The sequence below is a fragment of the Prionailurus viverrinus genome, chromosome A3 (assembly GCF_022837055.1).
Source record: "Prionailurus viverrinus isolate Anna chromosome A3, UM_Priviv_1.0, whole genome shotgun sequence".
NCBI classification, from domain to species: Eukaryota; Metazoa; Chordata; class Mammalia; order Carnivora; family Felidae; genus Prionailurus; species Prionailurus viverrinus.
In genome coordinates, this window is record NC_062563.1 from 19,191,887 (window position 1) to 19,206,013 (window position 14,127).

Genomic DNA, 14,127 nt, shown 5'->3' on the forward strand with positions numbered 1-14,127 from the left:
TGCTTACAACACATCATCTGGTTAAACTGTCTTAAACTTACATGTGAATTAGAGATCCAGGGCTAGATTTAGTCATTTACTAGATTTAGTAAACAGAAACTTGGGCCAGGTTTTTCAATGCCTCTTGGCAAACACAGGCTATTATTTCTTAAGTATTTTGATAAAAATGAAGAAAATATTAAATGAATTAAATGAAATATTCAATGAATTTGCCTATGCTATAATCTTGGAAAAGTATGCTTGATAGATGTACAAAATACCACCTCCTCCTATTTGTGAAACTGTTCACAGTTAAAGAGCTCTCACAATTAAAGACTCCTTCTGACTCCTCTGAGTCCCCTCTGAAATGTGTATTGATGCACAGGAACTGAAGAGGAGTTAACAAAGGTTAGGTGACCTAATGAGCAAGGTCATGGGAGACCTAAGCAGAGGGACCAGGATGAGGCCTTCTTCTAGACAGAGGCAATTAAGCTACATTGGGCTTTCCAAGAAAAAGGACACCAAAATAATACCTTTTATTTTTAGAAAGGAAGTTTTGGTAAAACGGAGCAGGGCCAAACGGATGTCCCAAAGCTTTTTATGCCACTTCTACCTAATCTTTTCTCACACAAGGATAAATTTTGGTTGGTGAAGTCAGATGTACCAGAGAAAAAGGGATTCATCTTTAAAAGCTTGTTTTAAACATTAACCTCCGTTTTCTCTTAAGATTTGTTGGTGGGGGGGGGAGGGGGGACAGATTCATGCTAACATAGAAATTAGCATTCTTTAACAGCATTTTCCTCAGGATGAAGTTCTTCGTGGTCAAGGATTTCTTTTTTTTTTCTTTTCTTTTTTTTTGGTATTTCATATCAACCAGCAGAAGAGAAGCACAGCAGGCAGGATAAAAATACTTGCTTCACATGAGCCAGCAATTCTACTCCTAAGTATTTACCCTAAGAATTGAAAGCAGGGACTCAAATAGAGACTTGTACACCCATGTTCACAGCAGTGTTCTTCACAACTGCCAAAACGTACTAACAACCCAAGTATCCACCAACATAGGAAGAGATTTTTTTTTAAATGTGGTACAGACACACAGTGGGAGTATTATTCAGCTATAAAAAGGAATGGAGGGGCGCCTGGGTGTCTCGGTCAGTTGGGCGTACGACTCTTGATTTTGGCTCAGGTCATGATCCCAGGGTCATGAGATCGGGCCGTGTGTTGGACTCTGAGCTGAGCATGGAGCCTGCCTGGGATTCTCTTTCTCCCTCTCACATTCTCTCTCTAAAAAAATTAAAAAAAATAAAAAATAAAAAAGGGTATGGAATCCTGATATGCAACAATATGGATGAACCTTGAAAACACCAGATTAAGGGAAATAAGCCAGACACAAAAAGGATAAATATTTTGTGATTCCACTTACATTAGTACTAGAATAGGCAATTCAGAGACAGAAAGTAGAAAAGAAGTTGCCAAGGGATGGGGGTTGGAGGAGAATGGGAAGGAATGGTTCAGTGGGTTTGGGATAATGAAAAAGTTCTAGAGATGAACACTGGTGATGGTCGTACAATACTGTAAATATACTTAATGCCATTTTGAAAGCACAAAACACATTATGTATATTTTACTAAAAACACAGAAAAAACCTGCTTGAAAAATGGAAGCGCCAGAGGGAACTATCTCGTCGAAGATTAAGAGTATGTGAAAAGAAGAGAGAAGATGGCAACTAGTGTACCCACAGGTCATCCATGCACTGATCCAATACATGCTAGGTAAGTGCCAGCTATCCACCAGGGACTATACAAAGCCTTGAGAATGCAGAACAAAACAGGCTTCAGCTCTCTTCTGAGAGACTTTAAGAGTCTAACGGGGAATACAAAGAAGTAAAGAGACAATTATAACACCAACACAACTTGGCAATTGCTGTGATAGGAATGTATTCAAGGTGTCAGAGAGCACACTGAAGTCACACTCAATATGAGGGGATGGGCAGAAAGGATACCTGAAAGAAGTAAAGTCTAAGTTGTAACTAAAAGAATGATATTAAGAGGGCAACAGAGTACTCCAGAAACAGTAATCGCATATTTTAAGGCATATTTTAATAGCATGTTAAATTCAAATGAGATTAGGGGCACCTAGGTGGCTCAGTTGGTTAAACATCCAACTTCAGCTCAGGTCATGATTGACGGTTCGTAAGTTTGAGCCCCCTACCAGGCTCTGCGCTGACAGCATGGAGCCTGCCTCAGATCCTCTGTCTCCCTCTCTCTCTGCCCTTCCCCCACTTGCACGTGCCCATTCTCTCTCAAAAATAAACATTAAAAAAAAAAAAAGTTTCCCAAGACTGGATATGGAATATGAGAGAAGGGTAAATGGCAAGAGAAGTAGCAGATGGAGAGCCAGAGAATTGCTACGTGCACTGGAAGGAGAGGAGAAAGGTGGCCAGAAAGGTGGAAAAGGACAGATGCATGAAAAGCAAGGAAGCTGGTTTTAAGGAGGAGGGCTGGGCCCAGAATATAGTGTGTCTCAGAAAATGCTCTAGGTGTCAAGAATCTGTATTCTGCTGTTGTTGAGTGGAATATTCTATAAATTCCAATCAAATCAAGTTAGTTTGTGGTGTTCAAGTATTCTACATAATGATTTTTCTCTCTGCTTACACTATCAATTGAGAAAGACTTAGCAAAATCTGACTATAAATTGTCCGTTTCTCTCTGTAGTTCCATCAGTTTTTATTTTGCATATTTTAAGGCTCTGATATTCATACATAAACATTTATAACTGTTATGCCCTCCTAATTGGTCCCTTTTTATCTTTATGAAATGAACTTCCTTATTCTTGGCAATACTCTCTGCTCTCAAATCTACTTTGGTAGATGTTAATACGGGCTGAACAACTATAAACTGGAGAAGAAAAGATACACGTGAATGGAGACTGGATTCAACTACTGATATTAAATTCACCAGAGTAATGAAAATGGAAACTAGATGATCGAATGGTAAGAAATTAGTGAGTGGTGGGGGGAAAAAAAGACCACAGGAGTGGTAGATGATACATAAAAGCAATGTCCCCACTAGAGAAAATTTATCTGGTTATTTAAAAAAAAAGTTTTTACATGTTTTTATTTATTTTTATAAGACAAAGAGAGAGAGAATGAACGAGCAGGGAGGGGCAGAGAGAAGAGGGAGACACAGAATCCAAAGCAGGCTCCAGGGTTGGAGCTGTCAGCACAGAGCCCAATGCAGGACTCGAACTCGTGAACTGCGAGATCACAATCTGAGCTGAAGTTGGACACTAAATCGACTGAGCCACTCAGGCAGCGCCCTTAATCTGGTACTTTTAATGATTCATAGACTTATTCATAAAAGGAATTCATTAGAAATATCTTAACATTTTTTAGTGGCTCATAAAGAACAGACTTGGAAAAACAATTCTCACTTTTGACTTGTCTGTAGACAATATGCCAAGAATGATGCACTTCTAAGAAACTCTAGGCTAGAGGTACTTATTCCAACACACAATTCATCTTTACGTTCCCTTTTAACAAAACTTAGGCCACTCTGAGGATATCAGATAGCACTGTTCCCCAACAACTGCCTTTAACTTAAAATGGAAGCATAAGTCCTCAACAAGGGGTCCCATATCCAAAGATATGCAAAGTCTTTGGGCTTAACCACTTGCTTCCTACATCAAAAAATGGGAGCAAAGCAAAAATGAAAACATCTTTCTGAGGCTTGAATCCCTGAGGTAGCACTACTGAGTTTCATTTATATTGGTGGTCACTGGCTTCTGTAAGAGTTGAACCCTTCTGATAATCTCATGAAACTAAAAAATGCTCTCTCCAGGAAAATCTCATATATCCAACCTTTGCAAATGATTTCAGGGGCTCATAGACCATGGATGCTCAAGGTAAGAAATTTTAATTTATGCCTGCTTAAAGTACAGAAAGAATATATAGAGAGTCTCCAATCCAGTCACACCTTTTTATCAAGCAAAGTTCTCTGGACCTCATGTGTTACAATGAATCCATAGTGGACTTAGTTAAAAATTATATTTCTAATGAAATATATATTGAAAGAGGATTCACCATACTTGCTTTGTAAACCTTGATGTGAACAATAGCCTTCCCAGTAAGGCCGAATTATCAAGGCTATACTCTTAGCAACTCTGGAATCAAATGCAGTCTCTGCTTACTTTGCTATCCATGCTATTTACCAATGGCTCAAGTTAAGGCCTATTCCAGGTGAGCCAAGCCACAGTCAACCCACTGCCAAATGATGAAGGACTTGCTGGTTTAACCCTTACCTGTTGCTATGCTTGGACTTTTCTCGGTCCTTCTCCTTGTCTTTCTTGTGTTCTTTGTGCCGGTGTTCTCGATCTTTATGTTTATCTTTGTGTTTATGAGAATCTGCAACCGTAAGAGATGAGTCAGTTAAGAAGAGTCATAAGCTATCTCCTGCCCACCTATCTTGACAAGTTGGTCAAGAAGCACAATGACATGACTCAAATGGAAGGTAGCCATAATAGCACACTCCACTGGAAGGAAAGATTTCACAAAGCCGCCCAGACAAGGCATCCCATTACCCTGCCTCTAATACCAAGACATGTGTTACAAACATGAAGGGGAAATGGGAATGAATTCTACTATAAAAGGAAGTAACAGTTTAGCATTCTTCTCCCTGTATCTGGTAGCATTGAGACTAAGTCATAAATGATACAAAAGGATAAATCTTGAACACTGACTCTCGAGATAGTTATCTACATAAGTTCTGGAAAATACAAACCTTAGGAGATATGCTTTTAAATCAACTTTAATAAAGTATAATTTCTATGCAGAAAACATACACATTTTCAAAGATACAGTGTGGTAAGTCTAACAAACATATGCACAGGTGTAATCCCCATCACAATCAAGATTTAGAACAATCCCATCACCCCAGAACGTTTCCCTTGCATCCATTCCCTGTCAATCCCCATCTTCCCCCCAGCCCCCTCCTGCTGAAAGCAACCACTAATTTGCTAGCATTATGGATATGTCTAAAGTTTTATATAAATGAAATCATACAGGATTTACTGTTGTGTCTGACTTCTTAGGATGATACTTTTGACATTCATCCATGTTGCTGGATCTATCAGCAGCTGGTTAAGATTTTACTGCTGAGTGGAATCCCACTGTTATGGATATACTGCAATTTACTTATTCACTTGTTGACGTACATCTGAGTCGTTTCTAGGTTATCATGAATGAATCTGCTATGAACATTCATATATGTCTTTTTGTAGACATGTTTGCACTTCTTTTGGGTACATACTTAGTAGTGAAATCACAGGGTTATAGAAGTATATGTTTAACTTAAAAAAAATTTTTTTTTAACATTTATTCATTCTTGAGAAAGAGACAGAGCATGAGCGGGGGAGAGGCATGGAGAGGGGGAGACACAGAATCTGAAGCAGGCTTTAGCCTCTAAGCTGTCAGCACACAGCCCAAAGTGGGGCTCGAACCCACGAACTGTGAGATCATGACTTGAGCTGAAGTCAGGCACTTAACCAGCTGAGCCACCCAGGCACCCCAGTATATGTTTAACTTTATACAAAACTGCCAAACTGTTTTCCAAAGTGGTTGTACTATTATATATTCCCACCAATATGCGTTAAGAGCTCCAACTGCTATAAATTCTCTAACACTCAGTACTGTCTTTAATTTTAGCCATTCTAGCAGGTATGTAGTGGTATCTCACTGTTGTTTTAATCCAGCTTCCTAATTAAATAACGGGCATCTTTCCACATGCTTACTGGCCACTCATGTATCTTCTTTGGTGAAGTATCTCTTCGAATCCTTCCCTCATTTTAAAAACATTTGTCTTCTTGGGCATCTGGGTGGCTCAGTCAGTTAAGTGTCTGACTTCAGCTCAAGTCATGATCTCACGGTTTGTGGGTTCAAGCTCTGCACTGGGCTCCACACTGACAGTGCAGAGTTTGCTTGAGATTCTCTCTCTCTCTCTCTCTGTCTCTCTCTCTCCTTTCCCCATGTGCATGTGTGCTCTCTCTTTCAAAATAAACTTAAAAAAATATATATATTCACACACATACATACGTACATATATACATACATATCTGTATGTATGTATATGTATACATATACACACATATGTATGTATATATACATGTATGTCCTCTTATTGAGTTTTATAAGAGCTCTTTATACACTTTAGATTACAATTTTTTGGCTGGATATATGTATTGTGAATTTTTCCTAGGAATTTTACAGAGGTAAAGGATAGGGCACATTTTTAAAATTATAAAGATATCCAGTTGCTGTAGCGCCGTTTCTTAAAGAGATAGCCCTTTCCTCATTGAACTGCCTTGGCCTATATGTTGAAAATGAAGTGACCACATAATCTTAAGTCTTATTTCTGGACTCTATGACACAAACACACACTATTTTGACTACTATAGTTTCACAGTAATTTTCTTTTCACAGTATGTTCTAATATCGGGTTATAAAAGTAGTTTTGTTCTTTTTCAAAACTGTTTTGGCTACTCTACGTCTTCTGCATTTCCATGAAAGTTTTATATTCAGTTTGCCAAATTCCAAAAAGAAGAAAAAAACAGCTGAGAAGTTTGTTTTCACAGGACAATGTGGAGAAGTGACATAAAAAAATCATTAGGTCTTTTGATCTGTGAACATGGTATCTCTCTGCATATTTATGTTAGTGACTCTTAAATTTTATTGCATATGAGAATTATTCCAAGGGCCTATTAAAAATGTGGCTCACTGGGGTCAGGTCACACCAATGCTGAATATGAATCAATTGGAAGTTTATGTACCCAAAACATGTTGTGGTGGTTTTTTAAAATCTGTCCAACAGATTCTCTGACACTTCTCTGTTCAAGAAGTGTAACCTAATTTTCTTCTCCTTGAGTATAGGCTAGATCTGGTAACTCGTTCCTAAAAACCAGGATAAAATGGAAATGTCAGTATGAGACTTTTGCCACCAGGTCATGAATGGTGCTTGATCTTTCTTCTTGCTCTGGGGGGGAGCCAGGTGCCATACTGTTAGGACACTCAAGCAACACTAGTGGAGAGGCCCATGCAGTAAGAAAGTGAAATTCTAAGAACAGCCATCAGAGAAAACAATCTCAGAAGTAGGTCCTCCAGTTTCAGTTATGTCTCCAGACAACTCCAATTTCATGACAGACCCTGAGCCAAAACCACCCAGCTAAGCTGCTCCGGGATTCCAGGCTCACAGAAACTACATGAGAAAACAAGTGTTTGTTGTTTTAAGCTATAAACTTTGAGGTAACATGTTTTGTGTAACACATGTTCTGTGTAACAATAGATAACTAACAATAATGTGCAGGCAATGTGCATGCTCATCCCATTCCTGGCTCACAGCAAAAAAAGCCACATTTGGCATAATCCACTAAGCATCTATCCTGTGCCAGGCCCTAGAGAAACAAAAATTTGATGACCATATCCCTAGCTATAAGAATTCTCATCCCAAAGAGATGGGGAAAATAAAATCATACGGTGTCAAAAAAAAAAAAAAAAAAAAGAACTTAAACCCAATCTTCCACTTAGCACACAGAACCCTCTAACTTCTCGAAGTCTCAAGTCTAGAAGTATAAAATGCTGAGTCAATCCAATACACAAAGGTGGTGACCCGTTTACGACAGTAATAAATACCCACATTATGTCTGCCCCAAACTAACAACTTACGGTTAAAACCACAATAATAACAAAACACGCCACCAGCACTACAACCTGGAATGAAGTCTGTGTGTTTTGATTTTGTTTACGGGTCAGATTTAACAAATAAGAAACAGAACATTAGGATCTGCTATTATGGCCAGAGTAATGGCAAGGACACAATATTTTTTTTTTTTAATTGCTCTCTGTATAAGTTAACACATACATAAACAAACAACATTAAAAAGACTAGAAGACAGACACCCAAATGTTAAAAGTATCTCTCTGTGGTTGGTAAATTTATGAGAAAACTGAGATTGTGTGTTACTTTCTTTGCCTTGTTTTCCAATTTTTCCCATGATGAATCACTTATATAATAAAAGCTATTTTTAAAAATCACCAAGATTTCCCAAATACTCATATACACAAGGAAAAAGTAGTTTAATTCATTAAAAAGCACTAAACTTAGAAAAAAGGAAACTAAGTAAAAGATGAACTGAAAGTAATTCCAGGTAGGTTTCAGGGAACTATTCTGCCAATAACATTATCTTTTTAAGGGCACAAAACTTCAAAACTGATTTTAAAGCCAGGTCAGGTCTTTTAAAGCAACTGCTAATCTAAAAACTCGTAACTAAAATGTCTGGTAAGAAACTTAAGGCTGTAGCTAATAATCCAATGATATAAATAAGACTCAGGTCAAAGATATAAAACCAAGTGCCTTAATTTCAAAAGACGTTATTACATATCTATCGTATTGATCATATGCTCAAACTGTGCTATGTGTGACATGACAGGTACCAGAAACTCTAATATATGACAACTTCAAATACGTGAATGGCTATAGTATAGCTCCACATGGCAGGCTGGGTCCTCCGAGGAGAACTGACAGAGAGGTAAAATGAGACACCTGCAGAACATCAACAGTGTATAAACAAACATAATTACCAACTGACAGAGAAACTATAGAGATGATCTACACCAGGTAAATTGATAAATAACCTCTACAGATGCATACAGAAGTACTTCCAGGTAAATGCTATCTGGAATTTGCTTTAAAATATGCTCAAGGCAAGAAAAAAAATCAGGGGGATACGGGGAAAGATGAAACAAGATTGGCAAAAAGTTGAGTTACTGAAGTGGGGGTGTAAGATACATGGAGTTCATTATACTACTCTCTCTACTGCTGTTCATGTTTGAAAGTTTTAATAATAAAAAGCTGAACACTATCTTTAAGCTTCTTCCCTTCCAATCCCTTACTTTTTTATGACATAAGGATACAAGAAGAAGACTAGCTTGGCCCAAGAAAGGATTTGTGTTAAGGAGCAGAGAGAGAAAAGTTTGATAGATAACATTAACCCATGAGCCAGGTGTCCTACTCTAAGGGTGACAGGGAACCACTTCAAGCACAAAAGGAACAAAATAAAAGCCATACTTAAAAAAGATTAGTTGAAGGGCAACATGAATGGAAAGGTAAAATCAAAATAACTAGCTAATGGTTTTTTAAGCAGTCTAGGAAAAAGTGACAGCAAGGAGTGGAGAAAGAAAGGGAAAATGTAAAAGCATGCTGAAGAAAATGGGAATAGAACCCAGTTCCAGGAACTCCATAGATTGTGTATAGTAAATACATTCAGAGGAAGAGTCAAAGAGAACTCAAAGACTGGGTGTAGGTGATTAGGGGAACAAGGTGCTTTCACAGACACAGGAAAGCTGTGCAGAACGAAGATGGGGGTCAGGGGGAAGAATGGAGAAATGATAAAACTAACTCAAGTCATATTATACTTAGGGTAACAGTAGACCATCCAACTACAGATGTTGGTCAGAAGAGAAGCCAGTAAGTGAAAAAGTGAAGCCAATAAGGGCAAACTGATCTATGTCCCTCATGGTGAAAATATTTATAGAAAGCAGACTAAAGGGCTTAAAGATCACTTCAATAAGTATGTACCCCTTCCCCTTAACTGGAATTCATCTAAGAATAGATACTGTTAAAATGTTTTAGAGAGGGGCGCCTGGGTGGCGCAGTTGGTTAAGCGTCCAACTTCAGCCAGGTCACGATCTCGCGGTCTGGGAGCTCGAGCCCCGCGTCGGGCTCTGGGCTGATGGCTCAGAGCCTGGAGCCTGTTTCCGATTCTGTGTCTCCCTCTCTCTCTGCCCCTCCCCCGTTCATGCTGTCTCTCTCTGTCCCCCCAAAAAATAAATAAACGTTAAAAAAAATGTTTTAGAGAAAGGATCTTGCCACTTTAAGCATATGTTAATGCAAAAAGAATGGTGTTGAACTTGACTGATAGATTAGAAATGTAAGATGTAAACCACTACATATAAAATCCCTAGAAAACCTCACTGGTTGTAAAGTCAGGTCACCTAATAACTTGACAAAAACTGTTCCAAAGGCTAGCATTAAAAATTTTGAGAAGACATGGGGGGATGACCCCTGAAAGAAGGCAGCCTTGAGGAAACAGGCTAACTGCTAATTCCTTTCACTGACTTCACTGGAGTTATAAAGACAGATAAGTAAATGAACAAACAGAATAGCAGTCAACATCTCTTGCCAATATTATCTAAGGTGTTCCTTAAAGTTAATAAAGATTTTAAGTAAAGACACTTCCAAATGACAAAAGAGGAAAATACCTGTGTGTCCTCAGGACATAATTCTCAGGATAAGTTGCTGGCTAGCATAACATAAGGATTTGATGGTTCGTGTGCAAAAGAAAAGGAAATCTTTTACTACTAGATTCAGAATTATATTCTTAGGGTTAATTCAGGTACAACCATTTTTAATATATTATTAAATGCAAAGCGTCCTGCTGAAGATTCATCAGACATGAGCTCAACCCTCAAGGAGTTTACAATCTAGTAAGATATTTAAGACATGGAGCCAAACAACCACGGCCCAAAGCAAGCAAGAAAAAAGGGGCACTAATATATGTGCCAGAACCATGCTAGAGTACTCAGAAACACAGTTTTATTCAATTTTCTTATGACTCTTCTAAGAAAATATTCTCGCCGTTTCATAGAAGATAATATTAATAGCTATCTCCTATTAGGTGAGTTCTCCATGCAAGTTAGTAGGCTTCACATGTCATCTCTGGTTTTTACAACTCTGGGTGGTGCCAATTTCCTCAAATCTGAGACACATTTTTGCCTCTTTTAACATCTTAAAAGTGCACATAGTACATTAACCTCTGTGGAGGGGGAATTTGGCAATGTCTAACAAAACTAACTTATACACAACTTCTTTTAACTCAGCAACCCGTATCTAGGAATTCAGCCTGAAGACACACTCCGAAGAAAGAAAATTTATGCCGCTCCATGCATACGTGAAGGCAGAGAAAACCTTTTTAAATTTGAGACTTGCTAAAATAGATTAAATTTTGTTTAACCCCAAAAATCTCAAATGTCAAATGATTAACATTAAAGCAACAGTGTTTTTATTGCATCATGATGCTCATATTCAGAAACTATGCAAACTTTTTATAAAGGTAATAGACATTTTCCCCAGTCTACACATGAAACATATGGATGTCATGACCTCCCCATCTCTTAATTGATGGCAGAATTTTCTACTTTACTGCCCTCCTGCTATCTTTCATTAAGGGTAGTAAAGCAGTAGAATTACTTAATTTATGGACATTTTGAAAAGAGTCTTAAAGGTAAAGATAATTGGGGGTGCCTGGGTGGCTCAGTTGGTTGAGTATCCAGCCCTTGGTTTCAGTTCCAGTCATGATCCTGGGGTCATGAGATGGAGCCCCGGGTCAGGCTTCATGATGAGCATGGAGCCTGCTTGAGAATCTCCCTCCCTCCCTCTCCCCCTCTGCCCCTCCCCCCAGCTTGAACACATGTGCTGTTTCTCTACTTTAAAAAAAAAAAAAAGAGTAAAAATAACTGAAACAAGGCTTAATGACTCCTTTGTTTCCAAGTGAAAAGTAGAATGATGAGGGGAAACAACCATAGAACAAGAAGAAATAAAGAGCCAGGGTCCAAGAGGGCAGTGAGGAGTAAACTTAGGCTCCCTGGAGGAGGCAGTGTGTGACCTAAGTCTTACTAAAGGCAAAAGGGTTAGGAAAGTAGAAGGAGAGAGGGCATTCTTGGCAGATGAACAATTGAAGTCAACTGTCAATTATTACTGACAGTTTGATTTTGCTGAAAAATTCATCTTCTTCATGACTGAGCAAAAATTAAGTGCAATCTACTTTCTGCCAGCTAGGAAATGACAGAGTTGATTCTTGCAAGGGGCATATTAAAAAAATAAAATTCCAGAGTTATATTTAATTTGCCTCTCGAAAGCCATGTGTTCCAAAAGCAGTGTCTTAAAAAAAGATATAGATGCACTCCTACTTCTTGTAGCTTTAGAGTCCTAATCTTCTGCTTAGATAGAAAGGAAACCAAATACCTAAGAATAAGAAACTTCAGTATCAAGTAAGTCCAGCAAAATTCAATCCAACTCTTATCAAGTCCCTGAAAGCTGGTCTAATCCCAGGCTCACAATGAAGCTGCAGGTTTGGAAACCAGGTAGAGAGTCAGCTCCATGTTGTCAAATCAGTGTCAAACCAGGCATAAGGAAAGAGTTCATTCCCCATTAAGAAAACCAGATACACACACACACACACACACACACACACACACACACACACACAATTATATGAAAAACAAAACCAAAAGACTTTGGTTAAATATGTTCAAGAATGATGCAGTAAGCACAAAAAATCATGGCTAAACCCTAATGCTGATTACGGACGTTACAGAGTAGCACAGAATGCTGGAAGACAACATCTGAAGGAAGCTGGAGGAAGCTGACCAGTTTAACAGAATGAAAAATAGCTGATTCAAATTCTTGTCCACTTACTGTATGACCTGGGGTAAGTCACCTAACTAGGGGTGCCTGGGTGGCTCAGTCAGGTTAAGCGTCCAACTCTTGAGTTTGGCTCAGTTCATAATTTCACGCTTCAGGAGTCTGAAGGTTCCTGTGCTGACAGCTCAGAGCCTGTTCGGGATTCATTCTCTCTCTCTCTCTCTCTCTCTCTCTCTCTCTCTCTCTCTCTCTCTCCCTTTCTCTATGGCCCTCCCCTTGCTCACTGCTCATTCTCTCTCTCAAAATAAATAAATAAATATATATATTTTTTTATATCACTTGACTATTGGGTCTATAAGAAGGCAGCACAGGTCAGTGATTAAGCTTCAAATCTCTGTTGATCATCAACTCAGATACCTGTAGCCTTAGTAAATAAACTCACCTCTCTTACAGATGAAGAAACTGGGGTTCAGAATATTTAAGTGACCTTATTTTATCTCAAAAGTCAGTCAAATTCCTTGTGTATGGTTGTAATGGAATTCCTGGCTAAGCGCCACAAAATTACAAACTGTCAATTACATACAACTATTACTGACCCCTCTTCATGATTAATTTACATAGAACTAAATCAAGCCTACTCAATCATTCCAAATAACTCAGAGTTCAGGCTCTACACATGCATTTAAGGCAGCAATCATGCCCATTCATCTTGCACAACAAGCCAATGACAAATAAAAGCTTATCTGATTTTCTTACCTGTCTACAGATCCAGGTAAGAAAAGCACTTATGAAGAAATAACAAACCGACTTGCTCTAACAGTCCTGTACCCAGAAGTCTAAAAAACCTACAAGTTTTAAGGGATGTTAACACCAGTTAACACCACCTGCATGGAAACATTTGCATTAGTTTAGCTGCAATCAGTAGGTGGCTAACAGTATTTGCCAAGCTTATTCTGCTCAGGGTCTCTAATGCAATCACTATTCAACTCAAGCATAAACATTTACACTATGAGAAAAGGCTAAGGAATTGGCAAATGTTACTGATCATTTTGTCAACTATTCCATGACCTTAAAAAGCATTTACCACTCCACCATTCTCCTAAACTATTAGGGTAATCAGATCAGGGCAGGAGAGAAGAGTCCTCTGCTTCCTTGTAAACAAAGGCAGAGACTTTTCTGGTATAAAGAGCTCTTTGCCATGTTTTGAGCCAGACCTCATTTTCGATGACCTTTAATGACAAGTTTTGAGACTTAATGCAGCTGTATAATATGATGGGCTCCTCCTCCAAAGACAGTCATCAAGTGTATGAAGGATGGGGATGAGGAATAGCTATTCAACCAAAAGCTGCCCTCCCCAAGGAGGCAGTCACAATACAACTTTGCCAAAGATAACCTCATCAGAGATGATACATAAATATACAACCACTGCGTTAGGAAGGTGGGCACTGGAATCATTTGGGTGAAAGCACGGGGTGAAGAAATTTTTTTTTAAGTTTATTTATTTTGAGAGAGTGCGCACGCACATGCAAGTGAGCATGAAGGAGTGGCAGAGAGAGAGAGAGAGAGAGAGAGAGAGAGAGAGAGAGAAAGAGAGAGAAAGAGAGAGAGAGAGAGAGAGAGAATATCCCAAGGAGGCTCAGCACTGAACCTCAGTGCAGAGCCCAACTTGGGGCGTGAA

At 38.7% G+C, this 14,127-nt stretch overlaps 1 protein-coding gene across 1 annotated transcript in view; it reads right to left on the bottom strand.

Annotated features, from left to right (window-relative positions):
- TOP1 (DNA topoisomerase I) overlaps nucleotides 1-14,127 on the bottom strand; it is a 95,208-nt gene that overhangs the window by 58,697 nt on the left and 22,384 nt on the right. The window contains exon 3 of the mRNA XM_047852436.1: nucleotides 4,279-4,381. Coding sequence (XP_047708392.1) covers nucleotides 4,279-4,381 — 103 coding nt within the window. The remainder of the gene's footprint in view (nucleotides 1-4,278; nucleotides 4,382-14,127) is intronic.